Here is a 19,571-nt window from a genome sequence, read left to right as displayed (position 1 = left end):
CTGATCCCAGTGGCACAGAACAATGACGTTGGATAAGCCGCCACAGGAGTTCCTGAGTGAGGGTAGGGGTCCTGGGGAGTCAACAGCACCCAAAGGCCTCTCCCTCATGTCCAAGCCCCTCAAGATAGCCACAGGTCACTGGGAGTCTGTGACCCTGCCAATTGGGCCAGATGAAGCAAGGCCTAGGGCCCCCAGTTATCATGCCAGCAAGCCTGCCCAGTTCCCACACTATCAGGATAGCAGCTCCACCAGCTACTGGCACCTTGTATTCATGATTGTGCACGTTTTACTGGTGTTGTGAAATAAACGTTTTGCTGGCAACCAGCTGAGCCGAGTGTCCATGTGCAGTGAGGACCTGCAGTGTGCATGCGTGTGTGTGTGTGTGTGTGTGTGTGTGTGTGTGTGTGTGTGTGTGTGTGTGAAGGGCCTGCAGTGTGCATGTGAGGGGCTACGGTGCTACAATCATATACCAGTCAGTACACTTGTGGATATTTCTGGTTAAAACCAAGTTACAGGGCCAGAGAGATAGTGTGGAAGTAGGGCATTTGCCCTGCATGCAGAAGGATGGTGGTTCAAATCCCGGCATCCCATATGGTCCCCCAAGCCTGCCAGGAACGATTTCTGAGCATAGAGACAGGAGTAACCCCTGAGCGCTGCCGGATTGAAAAAAAAATTTACAGATTGTACTGCCTTCTGAAATGGTTTCTTTTTTTTTTGGGGGGGGGGGTCACACCCGGCAGCGCTCAGGGGTTCCTCCTGGCTCTACACTCAGAAATCACTCCTGGCAGGATCGGGGGACCATATGGGATGCCGGGTTCAAACCACCGTCTTTCTGCATGCAAGGCAAACACCTTATCTCCATGCTATCTCTCCAACCCCCTGAAATGGTTTCTTTGGAGACTTTGCACTTGGGTATGTCTCCTGCTTAGGGCAAGGCCTGTCCCTGATACTCATATCTAGGCTCATCCCTCTGTGGCCCCTTACCAGTGCATGGTGACACGCAATGAGCTATGAAGGTCAAAGCGACCTTAGCCAGCATAGAGACCTGGGGCACCAGTGTGTGAGGCCCTGGCAACTTGCCCAGGTTCAGTCTATCCCCAAGGCCAGGTGCATCCCTCCCTGTGTTGTGGGCTGCCAATTTAGAAACTTGAAAACCCAAGAAATGTTGAGGGGTTCATTGGCAGAGTTTATTAACTGCACTGAGTCTCAGACAAAAGCCATGCAGGCTTGTTTGCAGTTTTCATTTCTCGCAATCTTTTAAAGCACATTTTATTTATTTGGGAAGGGGGGGTTTACACTCAGAGTGTTCAAGTTACTCCTGGCTCTGTGGTCAGGGGTCATTCCTGATGGTGCTTGGGGGACCATATAGGATGCGGGATCGAAACTGGGTAAGGCGAGGCAAATGCCCTACCCGCTGTGCTATCACTCAGGGCCCTTACAGCACATTCTTCTATCAAATGTATGTGAGCGTTACAGGTCAGTTCTGGGGAGAGGGCCTGTCACTGGTTGATAGATAAGGAGCAGATTCTGGAAACTGTTTACAGGCAAAAATGGTCTGAGGTCAAGACAGGTGTCCTGATGATAAGGAGTACCAGGTTCACTACCACAGGCAGGATCTATCCCCCAGGCCAGCTCTACAGGATGTCTTGGTCCAGCATCACAGGGCCCAGAAGCCCACAGCGAAAGGAACGGAGGAAGTCACGGGCTGCAGCCGTGTAGTTGGGCTGGACAACGTTCACGTTCCCTAGGACACAGGTGGAGGTGGTGAGTTTGAAAGGAGGGGAGGCTGGGCCCAGGGCCTGAGGTAGGCTTTCCACAGTGAGGAGTGTGTTCGCAAGGTGCCTTCTCTTTCCACCAGCTCACCTGTGCCCGTGAGTACCTTCACCTTCCTAGTCTTTCTCAGCCGCACGGCCACCTGCTTCAGGACACTGGCCACGTCATCAGAGGCCTCACCCAAGTCATAGTGCTGCACGTACCTGCAGACATCAGTCAGCCTGCCATGACCACTTAGCCATGGTGATTCTGAAGGGAAGGGACCCAGCATGACCCTGGCAGGAGCAGGGGCCGCCCACCCCCACCCAGGCAGGGCCTGGTAGGGGGCTGAAGTGGCCACAGTTGCACCTGCTGGGCAGTGTTGTCACATAGGATTATCTGGACCTTCAGGTCCCGCAGGCCCATCTGGTCAGCATCTCCTTCATCTGAGGATAATGCGGGCTAGCTCGGCCCCATTGCCGGGAACTGACTGAGACTCAGCCACACAAGGCCCTTTGGCAAAACTGCCAGAGAAACATCTCTAGGGCCAGCAGCCAGACCAGCCTGAACCCCCACCCTGTTGGGTGGCTATCCATATATCCAGCCTGGCAGGAAGCTGAGGCCCCATGTGAGAGACCTGTGGGGGACTCTCAAGAGTAGGTGGTGTAGGCCAGAGAGATAGCATGGAGGTAAGGTGTTTGCCTTTCATGCAGAAGGACAGTGGTTCGAATCCTGGCATCCCATTTGGTCCCCTGTGCCTGCCAGGGGCGATTTCTGAGCATAGAGCCAGGAGTAACCCCTGAGCACTGCCAGGTATGAGCCAAAAAACAAAACAAAAAAAAATAGGTGGTGTGCCCTATAGATTGCCCACAAGTCAGAAGCCCATACAAAGGGCATGGCCTGTGCTGGCTGGGTGCGAGGAGGATGCCTAGGTGGCATGTGTGGGTAGCCTCGGCATCTGGAAAGTGTACATGGACAGCCAGCATGTCCTTTTGGCCTTCTGCCCCTGCCTCACTGCATAGATTCAGGCAGAGTCCGGTGGGCAAGATGAAATGACAGAAGTGCCCCCAATCAGGCTCCTGCCCTATCTATGAAATGTCACTGAAGATGTACAGGAACACAGAGGACAGGAGAGACAAGAGTGGGGGCGGGGGAGAACTAAAGTAGGCTCCAGAAAATCCACAAAGGGGACAGAGGAAGACGCAAAAACTGACACTTCATGTGTGTCCTCAGGTCCACGCAAAAATCCCGAAAACCCACCATGAACAGAACAGACAACTAGACAAAAAACAATCCACTTCCAGTCAACTTGCACTGCACATAGCAACATTCAAGCATCAATCTGCTGTGCCAAAGAGAGGCAGGAGAAAGGCTGTACGGAGCCAGCCACAGCTCTGGACAGTGGTCCGCAGCAAAGTGTTGTCCCTCCACTCACCAGCAGAGGGCAGCAGCGTCTGAGTGCTGGGACCTGGTGAATGGCTGCAGTGACAAGGGATGTAAGAGAAGCTCCACAGAGGGGCCACTGTGCCATCAGACTAGAGTGATTCCATGACAAAATTTGAACGTCATGAAAGAAGTGATAGTGAAGTAAGGAGCAGCCTCTGGGGAAACCTAGGAAGTGACTGAGGGATGATGGTCCCGTGGGTGAGAAAGACCAAGAGAAGCAGAGCAGACCCTGAAATCACCTTGGACCTGAAAGCACCTTGGAAGGACATGAGAGCCAGACCCGTCCCCAGGATGAGTCTCCGTGAGGCATATGGGCAGCAGGACCTTCCCAGGGAAGCAGGTCCAGCCTGAGGTCAGAAAGAGGAAGGAACCTGGATTGTTTTCCAGGAGCAGTTGCAGGAAAAGAAAAATGCACACAAACTGTCCTAGAATGATTTGAAGCGCATGGCCAGAGGCAAGAGTGCTGTAGTGACATTTCTTGTGCCCCAATGAAAGCAAAATTTAAAAGCAAAAAACTCCGTATTAATCTAGTGAGAAGACAGTGGATCAACATACAGAAAAAGAAGTCACATATTCATCTCTGTGCCCAGCACTGACCAAGCAGTTATGAACTGGGGCTCAGTGTGCAGGGATGCAGCCATGTAAGATGGAGCCAGGCTCGCTCCAACAAGCATCTGCAGAGCAAGAGTCACTGCAGGATGCGAGGGAAGGAGATGAGGGAAGGGTGCAAGGGAAGAACGCAAGGGAAGGCACTCCAGCAACAAGGTGCGTGTTTATGCAGAGGCTGCGAGGACAAAGAGGAAGGGCTGGGCCCGAAGAGATAGCACAGTGGTGTTTGCCTTGCAAGCAGCCGATCCAGGACCAAAGGTGGTTGGTTCGAATCCCGGCGTCCCATATGGTCCCCCGTGCCTGCCAGGAGCTATTTCTAAGCAGACAGCCAGGAAGTAACCCCTGAGCAACGCCGGGTGTGGCCCAAAAACCAAAAAAAAAAAAAAAAAGAGGAAGGGCCATACCTGGCCACAGCTGAGATTTGTCCCACAACAGGGTGGGGACACACAGGGACATACAAACATCAGTGTAACGGAACCCGGGCCAGCAACCTCTGCACCCTGGACGCCATCTGCATGGCAGGAACCAATGAAAGCAGACAAGGACGTCAACGGGTCCATCAGATGGTGTCCCCACTGCATGGGGCTCCGGAGGCACCACGGCTCATGCCTCATGGCAGGGATGTGTCCAGCACTTGCACAGGTAGACACACCATGTGTAGGGTGTGTAGGGTATTGTAGGGTTCTAGACTGAAGCACCGCACCTCCTTCTACACTGAAAACCACAAGTCACTGGATGTAGGGAGGACAAAAGGAGGATAACACAGCTTGGAGATCTGGCAGTCTCTTGCCTGCCCCCTGCCATGAGGCTGATTGGGGGCCACTCGGGAGAAGGGTGGCCAGGGCCCCGCTGCCCTTCCAAGCTCACTCACCTGAAGAGTCCTTGTCTGTTGAGGTTGAACAGCAGGTAGTCGGCCAGTGTCTCCTCCCCCACCAGGTGGTCTAGCACAGTTCCTGGACAAAGGCAGCAAGGTCAGCAGTGCCCCACGGCAAGAGCTGAACTGCAGCCATGAATCCCCAGCTCAGAGCTATGCTGGCACTCTCCTATGACCTCCTGCACTTGAGCAAAGAGAAGCACAGAACCACTGATTCATCAAGGACCCATGATATGGGGTGGGGGTGGCCTGAATGCAGACTATCCACTCACCACACAGGGCCAACTTCAAGCCTGTCTCCACACTGGCGATGTGAGGCGCCAGCACCCCAGGGGTGTCCAGCAGGAACATCAATGGCCGCTCACAGACCTGGGCGTGCAGAGGGCAGGTGACGGTGGCTCAGCAAGCCCCAGATCAAGGCTGTACTGAGCGGCCTCACGGCTGCCTGTCCCCAAAGCGGCCTCACTCAGAAGCTCGCTGTGCGGGGTCAGATGCCCACTTCGCTTGAAGAAACAAAAGAAGCCCTAAGGTGGACAGGAAAGGGGGAGATGGGCACAGGGTAGGCCTTGAACCCAGGGATCCCTCATCTGCATGGGCACGAAGCCCTCTCAGGACAGGGTGCCTGTACCCCAAGTAGGCAGGGGGCCCCGGGACACTCCCTCACACCACCCACAGAGCCCTGGGCCCCCGTAGCCAGGCCCCACCTGAATCCGGGACATCACAGCTCTGGTGATTCCAGGCTCACCGCCCACCCGGGTGGCCTTCCCTGCAGGACAGAAGAGCTGTGAGAGCAGCAGGCAGGACCAGTACAAGCACCAAATCCAGTCACAAAGCAAGCCCTCCCATCACCCAGAGCTTAGGGAGCTGTGGGCCAATGCAGCTCCCTTAAGGGCCACCACCAGACACTACAGGGTGTGGCCCAAAACCAAAAGTAAAAAGAAGTCACAAGCTCATCTCCGTGCCCAACAGTGACCAAGCAGTTATGAACTAGGGTCTGGTGTGCAGGAGTGCAGCCACGTAAAACGGAGCCAGGTTTGCTCCAGCAAATACCAAAAGGAAGGCAAATGCCAAGAGCAAGGATGTCCACACACACAGCGCCAGATAAGCACCCTAGAGCCCCCAGGGAAGCAACCAGGGACCTGGAAATCCCCACAAGGACCTCCAGAGTAGGGCTGCAGGAAAGAGGTGGGCAGGTGTTCTGCATGATCACTGCCAGTGCCACCCATCTGGGGAGGAGAGCAGCACCCCCAGGGACTCCAGAGCAGCAAGGAACATACACTCAAGTTTGGGAAGGTTGGGGAGAACATCCCAAAGTTCAGAAAAGGAAACAAGCTAAGCAGAAATGCCCACGGGTGGGGTCTGGGGCTGAATAGAGATACCACAGGGCTGGGCCTGAGGGTTCAGAGGAGCCCAGGGCCATGTCATACCTTTCTTGAGGTGCTGCCTCCTGAGAGAATTGATCAGGGAGGACTTGCCGACATTGGGGACACCGATGACCATGACACAGAATTCCAGGCTCTACAGACAGGGTGGGTCAGGGGACAGTTGCCCTTCCAGGTCCAAGAACCGGAGAAGTGGCCTCAGAGGGTCTGAAACGCCTCCTAGGTGCACCTCCACAAAAAGTCCACCTGACGTACCTCCCATGGCTATACTGGCCCCACCACATACCTCACCTCGGTGGTATCGGCAGCTACTCCTGACCAGCTCCGTAACTGCTGGGATAACCTGCAACACCCACACAGCCCACGATGGAGGTCTGTCTGGTCACAACCCATGAGCAGAGCCCCCAGAGCAGTGCTGTGCCCACCCACCCTTCCATCAAATCGGCACCTCGCCCACAGAACACCCATAGTCCAGGCATTTGCTCTTCAAACCAGCCCACTAGGTCCATCCTGGCCCAAACCCAGAGCCAGATGCAGTTCTGAGTCATGAACAGACACCACAACTCACGGAGCCCCTTGGGTGTGATCAGAGCATGAGGGAAGGAGGTGACAAAGACCAACCTGCTGGATGTTCTCGTCCTTCACACAATTGGTGAAAATGACGTTCTTCACACCTTGTCCTTCCAAGTGTTGCCGAATTTTCTGGAAGAGATGGGACAATGAATTGGTGGGAGCAGGCAGGTTCCCTCCCAGGGCTCATGGAGGAGCAGACAGATCAGCATGGCTGCCTGCAGGGGCCCCGGCAGCTGGTTCCAGGCCTGAGGCCACTCCAGCAGGACTCCTCACTGCCTATCTCTCAGACTCTGACCCAGTTCGGCCACAAAGGCCAAGCAGGTCGCTGAAGCCCCACAGGAAGCAATGCTGGGCAGAAGCTGATGGCCTCCCCTATGAGTGATGCGGCTCCTCATCCTTTAAGCCAGCTGTGCTGAGGATCAGTCAGTGTCCAACACCAGAGGGCACTAAGAGAGCAGAAGCTCATCTGTTCACTGGGGTGAAGCAGGTGATGACAGAGATCACAGCACACCAAGGAAAGTCAGATCCTGCATGCAAATCCCACAAAACCCTCCCTTTTTTCCCCACTCACTCACAGCACCTAACAGCAACACAGGTGGCACAGGTGACATGAGTGACATAGACAAGACAGGTAACATGGGTAACACAGGTGACGTGGTGACACCAGAAGTATGGGTGGCACAAGTGACATGGGTGACACAGCTGAGCCTGGAAGTCACCTGAAGAGCTGACTAGTCTCACACTAGAGATGTGGCAGAAAGCAGAAATCTTCAGGGCTGGGGACTGAGTAATACTACAGCAGTAGGGCATTTGCCTTGCACGCAGACAACCCAGGACAGAGCTGGGTTTGATCCCCTAGCCGGCCAAGAGCAATTTCTTTTTCTTTTTCTTTATTTTTGTTTTTTTTGGGGGTCAGGGGCTACTCCTGGCTCTATGCTCAGAAATTGCCCCTGGCAGGCACAGGGGACCATATGGGATACCGGGATTCGAACTACCGTCCTTCTGCATGAAAGGCAAACACCTTACCTCCATGCTATCTCTCCAGCCCCAGCCAAGAGCAATTTCTGAGCGTAGAGCCAGTAACCCCTGAGTACCTCTGGATGTGGCCCAAAAACAACCCAAAAAAATAAATCATCACAGGGGCTGGAGAGATAGCATGGAGGTAAGGTGTTTGCCTTTCATGCAGAAGGACGGTGGTTCGAATCCCGGCATCCCATATGGTCCCCTGTGCCTGCAGGGGCATTTCTGAGCATGGAGCCAGGAGTGACCCCTGAGCACTGCCGGATATGACCCAAAAACCAAAAAAAAAAAAAAAAAATCATCACAAGCCAGGAGTCTCAACCATAGAACAGGTCACCCATAGAGCAGAAACACCCGACCTGATCCCAAAGACCCTCAGACCCTCAACTGTCAGGGTACAGTGAGGAAGGTATCGAGGTTCCAGGCTCTGAGAACGTGAAACTGTGTTTAGTTGTTTCCCTGGAGCTGTGGCATCTCCTCAGACCTGAAACCATTTTTCAATAACCCCCCCCCCCACCCTGGGACCTTGAGCCAGAGGCCTGCTGGGCTTCAGGCAGGGTGGGGGGCTGTGCCTATACCTGCACAGTGGAGGGCAGCCCTGTCAGCTCCCATGTCCACAGCATCAAGGCAGCCTTACCTTCTGCTGCCCCAAGTCAGCCAAGTCCATTTTGTTGAGGATGAGCAGGTGAGGTTTGAGCCCGAGTGTTTCCTGAAACAGAGGGTTTCGGCCTGAAAGGGGGATGTGGTAACATTAAGGCAAACAACTCCTGCGTTCTGCAGTTGACCAAGTGCTTTTGCCCCGTGTCATCTGCAAAGCCCTCAGGAGAGCAACAGAGATGGGCACAGAGATCCTCCCTGCCCCCAGAACAAGGGCACTGAGCCCAGCTATGCTGAGCACTCAGGAGGCCTTGAAGATGGGAGTCCTGATAGCAAAGACAAAGCTTAGGGCTTAGAACCAGTCTCCTCAGCCATGAGTTATCCGTGAGGGCTCCGCATGCAGGTGGCACCAGGCCCCACCTCATGGCAGAGATAGGCACATTTCCCCAGAAGTGCCAACTTGACTCCTCCAGTGTGGAACATGTGGAAAAATGGCGAACAGTGACCACATCATTCATGCTCAGGACACTGGTCAGCACAAGTCCTGCCCGGTCCTCAGGGCATAAGAGGGCAAGGACTCTAACAAGCTTCTAAAAACAGCAAGATCCATCCCGCAAGCACAGGGCAGGGTGAAGCGGGGGCCCATCTCATGCTCCAGGCTGAGACCAAGACAAGGCCCACCGGCTATCACTGACTGATACTAGTCAAAATGCTGGACCGGAGGGATGCTCGATAGACTTCGTAGCAGAAGGCCCGGGTTTGAGCCACGGTAAAGTACCACATGAGCCCCTGAGCACCACCAGGAGCAACCCCTGGGTACTTGCCAGCCCCAAGCATTACCAGGTTCAACCCAAAGCCAGAAAGTTCTTAACTCACCACTGGTTCAACACTACCTATGTCCCAGGAGTGGAGTGTCACACCCCAACACATGTAGGGCCTCTCAACTCCCCAGAAGGCACAACCTTTCAACCCCACTCCTGAGCAGGCAGCAGTAAAGGATGATGCTCTAGGGTGCCCTGGGGAGTCCCAAGACCAAACCAATCCAAAAACATGCCTGTGTTGGGGCCGGAGAGATAGCATGGAGGTAAGGCGTTTACCTTTCATGCAGGAGGTCATCGGTTCGAATCCCGGCATCCCATATGGTCCCCTGTGCCTGCCAGGAGCAATTTCTGAGCCTGGAGCCAGGAATAACCCCTGAGCACTGCCGGGGGTGACCCAAAAACCACAAAAAAAAAAAAAAAAAAAAAAAAAACATGCCTGTGGCCAAGTGCAACCTGGCCCCTGCTTTAGATTCAGAAGTCTGGAGGGATCGTGCAGTGGGCTGGAGAAGGACCAAACACTTTCCCAGGCCATGCACCAAGACCCCTACACCAACACTTCTGCACCTGCTGCTCGGTGTCCTGCAGCAACTTAGTGCTGCCCTGCCTAAGATGGTGGCTCCCACAGAAAGGCTCAGTGGCACACACTACAGAAGCCAATGAGAATCCAGGTGGGTCCATGGAGCTGTGATGGCCCCAGGGCTCCTGCTAGTCAGTAACTGCTGGACTGTCACAAAAGGGCTGTGACTGCAGGTGGCCGAAGGGGTCAGCAGGGAGTGCTGCTCCTGTGAAGCCAGACCTCTACACTGACATGGGGGTGGGGGGTGGCGAAGACAATATGGGGCTTCACAACAGTCAGGATGGACCTGATCACTGGTCACTGGCAAGCGTCCAACCTCTAACCCAGGAAACGGGGTATTAAAAGCTCCAGTCCTTTCACTGAGTGGGTCCCCTGCACATTAACAAGCCATCTCATTCTCATACCAATCCCAATCGCTCTCTGCACTAAGACTCCCAGGAATTTGGACACTCTGTGCAGAAACGGGCCCAGACTGAATATGGGTATCCCAAACACATCACAGGTACCAAAGGATATGCGGGCATCGTGGACTTCAAGAATGCAGTCCACCAGCTTCAGGCTACTCTGCATTTTCTTCAGCCCTGGAAAACAGAAGCGCCCAAAGTCAGGACTATGACGGCCAGAGCAGGGGCACAGCCTCCCAAGTACAGCCCTGCTGGGTTCAAGTCCAGGTGCAGAGGAAAGGTGCTCAGCAACAAGTCCCAAGGGTGAGGCGGGCCTGTCTCCACAGGCAGTGCTGGGGAAAGTAATCGCCCTCTGGGTCTATCTGTGCCAGAGTGGAGCGACTTCCAGCCCTGCCCAGTCTTGGGCACACTTAGTCCCCAGCAGCTCAGGGTGGGGCGTGTTTCACATTCCTCTACCCGATGCCACCAACCAAGGGGGCTCACTTGCAGGAGAGTAGGGGATAGCTGTGAGGTGCCCTGAGTCTGAAAACCTCGTAGGGGCCGGAGCTGCAGAGGGCTCTGAGGGTGCCTGAGTGTGCCTGGGGCTGTCGGGCGTGCAAGCACAGGCACAAGGAGGCTGCAGAATGCACTGGGAGCGCTGACAGCTGCAAAGTGAACTGGGGCGCGCCGAGGGCACACTGGGCCGGCCCAGACAGGAGGACTAGGGAGACCTGGAGCTCGTCTCCGCGCCGCACTTGACACCAAGAGTTATCCCGGAGCGGGGTGCGCCGGGCCACACCTGGCAGGACTCCAATCGCGCCGGGCCGGGCCGAACCCGGCTTCCCCGCGCACCCAGCCACCACTCGATCCGGTGCGCGGCCCGAGGGCCCAAGGGAAGCAGGAGGGGTCCTGGCGGCCGGCCTCACCCTTGGCCATGTGTCCGGGGAACCAGCGTGCCACGTCGCGGCCGCCCAGGGGGTAGCTCTCGCGCCACGCGGCCCGGGCGGCGCCGCTCCACGCGCGCAAGCTCAGCCGCATGGCTCCGGAACCGGCTCCGCGCAAGGGCGATCTCGCTGGCGCTGGCGCTGGCGGACGGTCCCGCGGACGGACGGCTCCGCGGTGCCCAAGACCAAACCAACGGTTCCGGTGTCTCAACGGTCCGCACCAGTCTGCGCATGTGCAGAGCAGTTCCCGCCCCAACCGGACTGGGACGGGCCCATCGGGCGGTGCTGTGACTGACGGGCTGTGCCGGTAGGGGGCAGAGAAGGTCTCCGGGTACCGAGTGGCTTCTGGGTGTTGGAAGAGAAAGGAACACGTTGAAGTGTGTTTGTTTGTTTGTTTGTTTGTTTGTTTGTTTGTTTGTTTGTTTGTTTGTTTGTTTGGGGGCCACACCTGGCGGTGCTCAAGTCTTACCCCAGGTTCTGCCCTCTTAGCAGTGCACAGAGGACCATATGGGATGCCAGGGACAAAACAAGTGCCCTCCGCACTGTACTATCACTACAGTTCCAACATTTTCATTTTTAAAAGTCCTCGTATGGACCAGAGAAAATACAGGAATTACAGCAGTCTTTTCCAGTCTGCCCCAGTCCATATGGCCCCTCACACACAAGTAAAACAGTTTTACAAGTAAAACTGAACTTGGAGTAGCTACATGCAGCTATAGAAACAAAAGTAAATGTACATATTTAAATCTGAGTTTTGTTTGTGTTTTTTTTGGTTTGTCTGTTTTTTGTTTTTAGGCCACTCAGCCGGCTCAGGGGTTACTCCTGGCTCAGAAATTGCTCCTGCAGGCTCGGGGGGACATATGGGATGCCAGGAATCAAACTCAGGCCTGTCCTGGGTCGGCCACGTGCAAGGCAAGACAAAAGCCCTACCGCTGTGCTATCACTCTGGCCCTTAAATCTGAGTTCTGTTCTAAGATTTCTCAGAGTGTAAGGGCCCTGACACACGCTGAAGACCAGGGCACTGCATCTGGGACCCTCCATGTACCCCAATACCACCAGAGGAACCATGGACCCCACCTGTGCTCACCCACAGCTCACCCAGCCACCCAGCTCCTCTACAGTGGTATAGGCCGCCACACCCACAATACCCATGTACAACAAACGGAGAGGCCTGGGCAACAGTGACAGATGCCTACAGACACCTGGAGACACCCAGGACACTAGGAAACCACAGTCCCAGAGCAAGGCCAAGTCACATGGAGGGTGGAGACACGAGGCCCTACCAGAGAAACACAGAACAGAGGCTGCACCCCACAACACAGGGACAGATTAGACTCAGGGGCAGGTGGGAACACTTTATGAGTACATCACAGAGGGGTTCCCTTGAACAGCACAATCCCCTGAATGGGAGCATGTAAGGAGAGTAAGGTCGGCCTCCACAGGAAGAACAGAGTCAGGGAGGGCTCAGCTCCTCAGGGGTCTCTGCTCTGTCCTGGGACCCCAGTGCCCTAGGAGTCGCTCAGCTTCTCTCCAGCCAGACAGCAGCGCACCATGGGTGGTGGAGTAGAAAGTGCGATGTGTGGCTTCTCCTGCAAACAGCACCTGGAATGACAAAAGATGCAAGACCGCACTGAGCGCTGCAGCCAAGTGCACAAAGGGACCCTCTCACAGGAGCCTGGGTGCCTAAGGATGCTTGGCAGTAAGCACTCCTGAAGTTCAAAGCTCTGAGACGAAGAATGAGGCTGGGAGATAACTTGATGTCTCCCAAACCAGAGAAAATTAGGAAAGAGACGAGGAAAATGAGCCTGAGCCTGAGAGCCAGCTCAGCTCAACAGGCTGAGCCCAGGGACTCCCCTCAACACTAAGCCCATGAGCATCACTGGATGTGACCCCCCCCCCCAAAAAAAAAAAACTGAGTTAACAGGTAAGAAATGTTGAAAACCAGTACAACATCCAAGCAACACAAATCCCAGAAAACAGAAAAGAACAAAGAGGAGATGAGATGATTCAGACTGTCCCAAGAGCCCCCATGGAAGGGGCAGTGCAAGGGTGAGTTGCTGAGGCTCCCAAGGATGCCTGAGACTAGGGGAGACCCAGGAGGGGCCGCCTGATAACTGACTCCAGCTAGGACCTGCCTCCCAGAAGATAGGTTTCTGCATCGTGGGCAGTATTCACTTGAGCCCAGGAGATGGGGCTAAAGGGCACAAAAAGTTTGCTTTTTTTTGTTTGCTCGGGCCACACCCTGCCTCAGAGCCCCAAGCACCCAAGATGAGCAAGTTCCCTCCTGGCACCCAGAGGACAGGAAGAAGCCAACCTGTCCCTTGACACACACACACTAACCAAGAGTCTGTTCAGCTCTGAGCAAACCCTTCCCCAGGAGTCACCTCCTACCTGGGGGTCTTTGCCATCCACAAGCAGAGGCTGGGCCAGCAGGTCAATGTCGTCCCCAGTGCTATCCACAGCCACATAGCTGTAGGAACCCCGGGTGTATGGCGCACTGTGCCAGCAAGACCTCAGCACACCCCTGGGTGCAGGCAGCAGAGGGTTTCCTGTGCCAAGACAAGTGGCATTAGCAGGCAGACACTTGGACCTATAGGAGTTACTGGCCTGAGGCCTGAGCAGGGCAGAGTCAGGGTTCTCCCCAGAGTATGGCAGACTTGTGCAGACATGAGCACATGGCTTCTGAGAATCAGAAGGCAGAGCCCATGGCAGCAGCTGTTCCAGGCAAGCAGCAATTTTCCCAGCCACATCCTGGACAATGAGACCCTGAGGACACTTGTCCAGGGTGGGCTTTACGAAGAACTGGAGAGTGTTCACAAGTCAACGTGGCTGGCCTGGGTCCTCCACCCTAGGAGCAGGAATCTCAGAGACACCTGCTGTTAGGACAGGAGATACTGCTCTGTGTTTGAGGGTCTGGACCCGGGGGTAATACCTGTTACCCGTCGCAACACCCGAATCAGAGCCTGCAGCACCTCCTCATCCGACAGCGTCTCCATGAACTCAGACTCGAGCCCAGCAATGAAACCACAGAGGACATGGGCAGACCTGAGGGGAGTTTGAGACCACCTGCATGGGTGGGGGGGGTCCAAAACCACTGCTGGACATGCCCCCCAAAATAAAAAATAAAACAAAGCCTGATAACTAATGAGGTGAGTAGAGGATGCAAGTGCAGCAGCCCCACCCTTAATGCAGTAACCACACAGAAACCTACACTTTGGGGGCTGGAGAGACAGGACAGCAGGCAGGAAGCTGCCTTGCACATGGCTGGCCCTGGGCTCTCTCCCCAGCACCCATCCCTGGCCAGGCACATGACCAGACTCCTGGGGATCACATTAGATTTAGTGGGGAGGAGCCACTGGCAGAGCAGATGGCTGTGACTCTCAGGAAGTGTGGGTCAGCCCAAGCCACTTTGTTCCAAGGCCTAAAGGTCCAAGACTGGCCAGCTGTGCTGAAAGCCGGTGGACTGTACACTTGCCAGATGACTGCTGTGTCCTGGCTTCCTGACTGCTGGGTGTCAGTCCTTGCCTGCCCTACTTTCTGGGTTAGCACTGTAACATGCAGAAGGCCCCTGTTATCACTGGGCCTTAGGGCTGAGCCCTTTGGTGCCAGCCCATGTCTGAGAGAGGCTAAGTCCCAAGCGCCACACTTAGACACGTCCATGCTTCCATCACCATACCCATCCCCTGGCGACATACCATGCTGTTGGGAGTGGTGTGGCCTCGATAATGGCTTCTGTATGTCCCTGTGGGGTCAGCCCCAGTGTGTGTGCAAGAGTCTCCAGTACAGAACTCGACATGAGCCCTGCGGGGTGCCCGAGACATGAGCTGCAATGTACTCACTTGAAAGGCGGCAGGACCACGAAGTCTGAGAGCTTCCTGACCCAGGAGTCCTTCAGCTCCAGCTCTGAGGCAGGTTCCAGGGGCGACGCGTCTTCCCACACCACCTGGATGTGCTCGCAGTCAGGATCCCAGAAAGGCTCCTCAAAGTCCAAGAAGATTTTATTGTTGGTCCCAAATCCCATTTTCCTGATGGCCTCCGATTTCTCCTGGGGCAGCTGTGGCTCAAAAAAGGTGTCCAGGTGTTCCTTCAGAAAACCTGCAATTCATAGGTGGGGGCTGCACAACGGGAATCTCCCAAAGTGAAACCAACATCATCACATTCTCTGCAGAGACAATCTCCACCTCTGGGCAGGGCAGGGGCAGGGGGTCAAAAGGCCAGCGCACCCTTCAGGGTCCACTGCAGGCCTGATCCCAGTGATGAGGTTCCCAGCTCCACAGTGCAAGGAATGTGGGCTCAGGGCACCAGGCCAGCCAGGGAAGTTGTGCTAGAGGACCTCAGTCTTCTGCCTCTTGGTCTCTGCAAAGTCCACAGATTTTATCCAGGAGCTACGCCACATAAAATTCATCACCGTGGGACTGAAGCAATAGCATAGTGGGGAGGCATTTGCCTTGCACACAAGATTCTATCCTTGGCATCCCTTATGGTCCCCCCAAGTCTGCCAGGAATGATTCCTGAGTGCAGAGCTAGGAGTAACCCCTGAGCACCGGCAGGTGTGAACAAAAGAAACCAAAACAAACAAACCAAAAAAAGTTTTTTTCATCTCCATGGCCCTGAGAAACAGTACACTGGGTAGGCCTTGCACATATCCAACTGGGTTCAAACCCTGACATCCCTTTTGGTCTCCTGAGTACCACAAGGAATGATTCCTGAGCACATGGCCAGGTATGAGCCCTAAACACTATAATAAACAAACAAAAAAGAGTATTCCCCATAGGGCCAAAGACATAGACAGAGCAAAGCACTTGCCTCACACACAGAACTGCCCGAGTTCAGTTCCTGACACTGCATATGGTCCCCCAAACACTGCTGAAGTGATCTTTCAGCAAAGAACTACCAAGAGTGGTCCCCCAAAATTAAAGTCCATGACAAAATTACAAGTTTAACCCCAAGTTCAACAACAAGGATGTAACAGTACATTTGCAGCAGATATATTCAAGCCAGCAGGAACAGAGGTACAAACCCACAGAAAAACAAGAAACGGGCCTCCATGGCAGGGACCAAGAGGCAGCCTCACACCCACATTCTGTTTGGAGAAATGCACATGGTGGTTAGGGTCTTGAAATAAGCTGGATATCACCTGAAACTTCAACAGAATGCCTGTGGATCATTTCTCTGCCATTATCCTGCAACCTTCAGACCAGCCAGCCCAAGGGGCTACAGGCACTGGGCCGAGCCACAAAAACTTCAACCCCCAACTTTAGGACTTTATATTTTATATTTAATCAACACCTGTTCACCCCAAACCCAATTTATCACACACCAGAAACTCTTTGTGAAATCAGAAATGGCCCACAGTGGTGCTGCAGTTGCACACAGGCAGCACTAGCCTGGCTCCTGGGAGGACAGTGGACACAGGGCAGCACCTAACAGCAATGCTGGAGTTAAGGGCGGAGGTGGGAGAAATGCACCTGCAAGTTTTACTGAGGGGGACACAGAAAGCTGTGTCACCATACCCAGCAAAGAGACACAGCACTGGACCCACACCCGAGTGCTTGACCAGGGAACAAGGGGACTGGGAACTCTTTGAGCCTTTGGCCAAACCTAGATCCTATGGACTCAAGGTGGAGGATGCTATGACCCCAGGATGTGTCCAGTGAGGGACAGGATGTGTCTGGTTGTCTGAGAAGTCAGTGTAAAGCTCAGAGGAAGCACAGCTGACACCACCTTCTCCACCTTCCATACACGCCCCTACCCAGTCTCCTGGGCTGGGCCTCTTTCCTCAACCAACTTCTGGCCAGCTTCTCAAAAGCACATGACTGATTCCCACCTGACCTCTTTTCCACCTCTTTCCCTCTCTCCCAAAGGCACAGTTGCTCCAAAGCACATGGAGTAATTCTGTCTGGAAACTGCAGTGCAGCCTGAGCTAGAGCCATGGCAGCACCTACCCAGGGGCACGGTGACCAGGACATGATGTGCGGCAAAGCTGTCCCCATCCTCACACTCCACCAGCACAGGGAAACGCTGCCCAGGGCATTCAGGGTCCGGAAAGGAGCCTCCCCAGTGGACAGTCTTCACCGGCTTGTTGAAAATCACGGTGTCTGGGGGCAAAGAGGCCAGTATGCGATCTGTGATGCCTTGGTAGCCCCTGGGAGACAGAGGGGTAGCAGGAGTGAGCAGGTGCTGGGTGGGCTCAGCGACCTCGCCCAGGAGGAGCAAGGGGATTGATTGCTCCATGCTGTGGTTCTGGGCTCAACCAGGTAACAAGGACCCCAGACAGAGGAAGATGAAATGACCTCATTCACCCAAAGTGCCCAGGGTGCTCTGAGAACATGCGGGAGAGGTCCAAACAAAATTAATGAATTTTTATTTTGTTTGGCAACACACATCCTGCCAGTCCCATCCACTGTGTCTTCTAAAGTCTGAGGACCCAGGGTGACCTCAGCTGAGGCACACAAAGAGGGGCAGATGGGGTGACAGAGAGGAGGGGAACCAGGAAGGACAGGGGAGGGGGCGCATACCCTGGGAAGGTGCAGTCCAGCCCTGGCAGCGTCGTGTACTCCCCAAAGGGTACAAGGGCCAGCAAGTCCAGGCTGTGGGTGCCGCTCACACAGCACTCCAAGTTGAAGAAGGAGTTGAGTAGGCCCAGCTTGAGTCGCCTGATCTCTGGATTGTGGGTCCAGCCAGTCACCAGGTGGCTGAGCTCCATTCTGAGGAACTCCCCTACGCTGGGCACCGGGGAGTTGGTCGAGTGCAGGAACTGCTTTGTCTGGTCTAGGAGACTGTAGAATAAATCAGCCACTTCCGCCACCAGCTCCAAGCTCACCCTGCCCCCAGAGCTGGTGTAGGACACGGATGGCAGTTCCAAGTGACCCTCGGTGTCCACCAGCTGGTTCTCCTCCGACAGTTCCTTCTCCCCCAGCAGCCCATACTCAGCAGCTAGCTGGAAGATGGGGTTGCCCTTCGAAGGCCCATGGATCCAGTGCGCACCCATCTCTACCACACCACCTGGGGGACAGGAGACCGGCCTGAGCTCTTGTCCCACCCAATGCCCAGTCCCCTGCCGGATGGGCAGAACAGACCTCGCCTGAGAGACACCTGGGGAGAGGAGGGGACGCTGGTGGGACAGAGAGAGATGGCAGTCAGGGGGCAGGTTATGGGGCTATTCCAGGCTGGAGGGAGAAACTGTGTACTCAGGTGCAGTCACCTGCTGGGGAGGGAGCCAGGAATCTCAACAGGTGGGGTGGGGAGAAGGTTCATTCGGGCTAGCCTGTTAAGGCTTCTGGGGCGCAGGCAGGGCAGGGCACGCAGGAGGCAGCACAGGCAGGGTCTGGAAGGGGTCCGGAAAGGGATCCAATCGGGGATGTCCGGGTGGGCTTCCGGGGGTGGCGGGTTCTGGGAAGGCCGTTACCGAAGCTGCGCTCTGAGCGGATGCGGCCCCCGGCTCGGTCCGTGGCCTCCAGGACCCGCAGGTGCGGGCCTACCGGGTGGTCGCTGAGCCTCTGCGCCGCGCTCAGCCCCGCCAGGCCGCTGCCCACCACCACCACCCGCGGGCCGCAGCCCGGGGTCTCCGCGGCCGCGCCACTCGCTGACATCGCGCTGCCCAGGCCGGTCCCCAACTTTGTCCAGGAGTTCCCGCCGCGCCCAGTGCGAAAGTCCGGGCCGGGATAGGCTGCGGCGGAGCCGGAGACGGGTCGGAAGGTGGAGAGCGCGGGCGGGGGTGGAGCGGGGCGGGGAGGGCCGGGAGAGCGGGACGCAGCTCCGGGACGCTCCGAGCCCCGCCTGCGAGGTGGGTTTCGGAGTGGTGGATGGTCGGGGTCACTTCCCACGACCTCTGGTTTCAGACCCAGGCAGTGGGCATGCGACTTGTAAGGCCCCAAAGCCCCCAAAAGGGGGGTCTGGTAGGACTGTAGGATCCTCTACAGACCCGAGAATGTGTATGGGTTGAGGGGGATTTGAGACATTGGTGATGGGAATGTTGCACTGATGCAGGGGGGTGTTCTTTACATGACTGAACCCCAACTACAATCGTATTTGTATTCAAGGTGTTTAAAGATATATATTTTTTTGGTTTTTGGATCACACTCGGCTGTGCTCAGGGGTTACTCCTGGCTGTCTGCTCAGAAATAGCTCCTGGCAGGCACGGGGGACCATATGGGACACCGGGATTCGAACCAACCACCTTTGGTCCTGGATCGGCTGCTTGCAAGGCAAAGGCCGCTGTGCTATCTCTTCGGGCCCGTTTAAAGATATTTTTAAAAAAGAATATGTATGGGCGCGTGTGTGCGCATGTACTTGCGTACTGGAGGGTGTGTATGCGTGTTGTTGCATGTCTATGGAATGTAACCTGTGCATAGTGCCCGGTTCAAGAAAAAGGTTCGGGCGGGAGAGACACACAGGACTCAGACCTGCATGAAGCTGATGCCAATTTGATCACCAATGGTCACCACGTGGTCCCTCCCTGGCAGGTGCAACCTTGAAGACCCTCAAAACCATGCATGGACACTGAAAGGCAACAAGCACCTTCTTGGGGGTGACCCTGCACCCCGAGGACCCAAGCAACCCTCTTCCTTCTTCAGTGACATTGAGCCACGTC

General features: G+C 55.3%; 2 protein-coding genes across 3 annotated transcripts; both read right to left on the bottom strand.

Annotated features, from left to right (window-relative positions):
* Window positions 1–1,392: 1,392 nt before the first annotated feature.
* On the bottom strand, window positions 1,393–11,078 carry MTG1 (mitochondrial ribosome associated GTPase 1). Of its 2 annotated transcripts, XM_049790556.1 has the most exons (11): window positions 10,961–11,078; window positions 10,169–10,232; window positions 8,294–8,399; window positions 6,685–6,765; window positions 6,350–6,406; window positions 6,109–6,199; window positions 5,386–5,447; window positions 4,954–5,050; window positions 4,679–4,760; window positions 1,864–1,976; window positions 1,393–1,744 (listed from the first exon to the last, which is right to left on the bottom strand). In XM_049790556.1, exons 1-11 carry the CDS (start codon window positions 11,070–11,072, stop codon window positions 1,635–1,637), a joined length of 975 nt encoding a protein of 324 aa, XP_049646513.1. In that variant the 5' UTR covers window positions 11,073–11,078; the 3' UTR covers window positions 1,393–1,634. The 2 variants fall into 2 exon arrangements, with proteins under 2 accessions (XP_049646513.1, XP_049646514.1); XM_049790557.1 differs by lacking the exon at window positions 6,350–6,406 and having other exon boundaries at window positions 10,961–11,074.
* A 1,235-nt stretch (window positions 11,079–12,313) lies between these two features.
* On the bottom strand, window positions 12,314–18,644 carry PAOX (polyamine oxidase). The gene is made up of 7 exons (XM_049790552.1): window positions 18,387–18,644; window positions 17,497–17,983; window positions 16,924–17,123; window positions 14,818–15,073; window positions 13,911–14,023; window positions 13,370–13,527; window positions 12,314–12,580 (listed from the first exon to the last, which is right to left on the bottom strand). The coding sequence occupies exons 1-7, from the start codon at window positions 18,568–18,570 to the stop codon at window positions 12,443–12,445; spliced, it is 1,536 nt and encodes a 511-aa protein (XP_049646509.1). The 5' UTR covers window positions 18,571–18,644; the 3' UTR covers window positions 12,314–12,442.
* Between the last annotated feature and the right edge of the window lie 927 nt (window positions 18,645–19,571).

Source organism: Suncus etruscus, chromosome 17 (genome assembly GCF_024139225.1).
Source record: "Suncus etruscus isolate mSunEtr1 chromosome 17, mSunEtr1.pri.cur, whole genome shotgun sequence".
Lineage (NCBI taxonomy): Eukaryota > Metazoa > Chordata > Mammalia > Eulipotyphla > Soricidae > Suncus > Suncus etruscus.
Note: the sequence above shows the minus strand (reverse complement) of the source record. Positions and strands in the feature narration are given on the sequence as shown.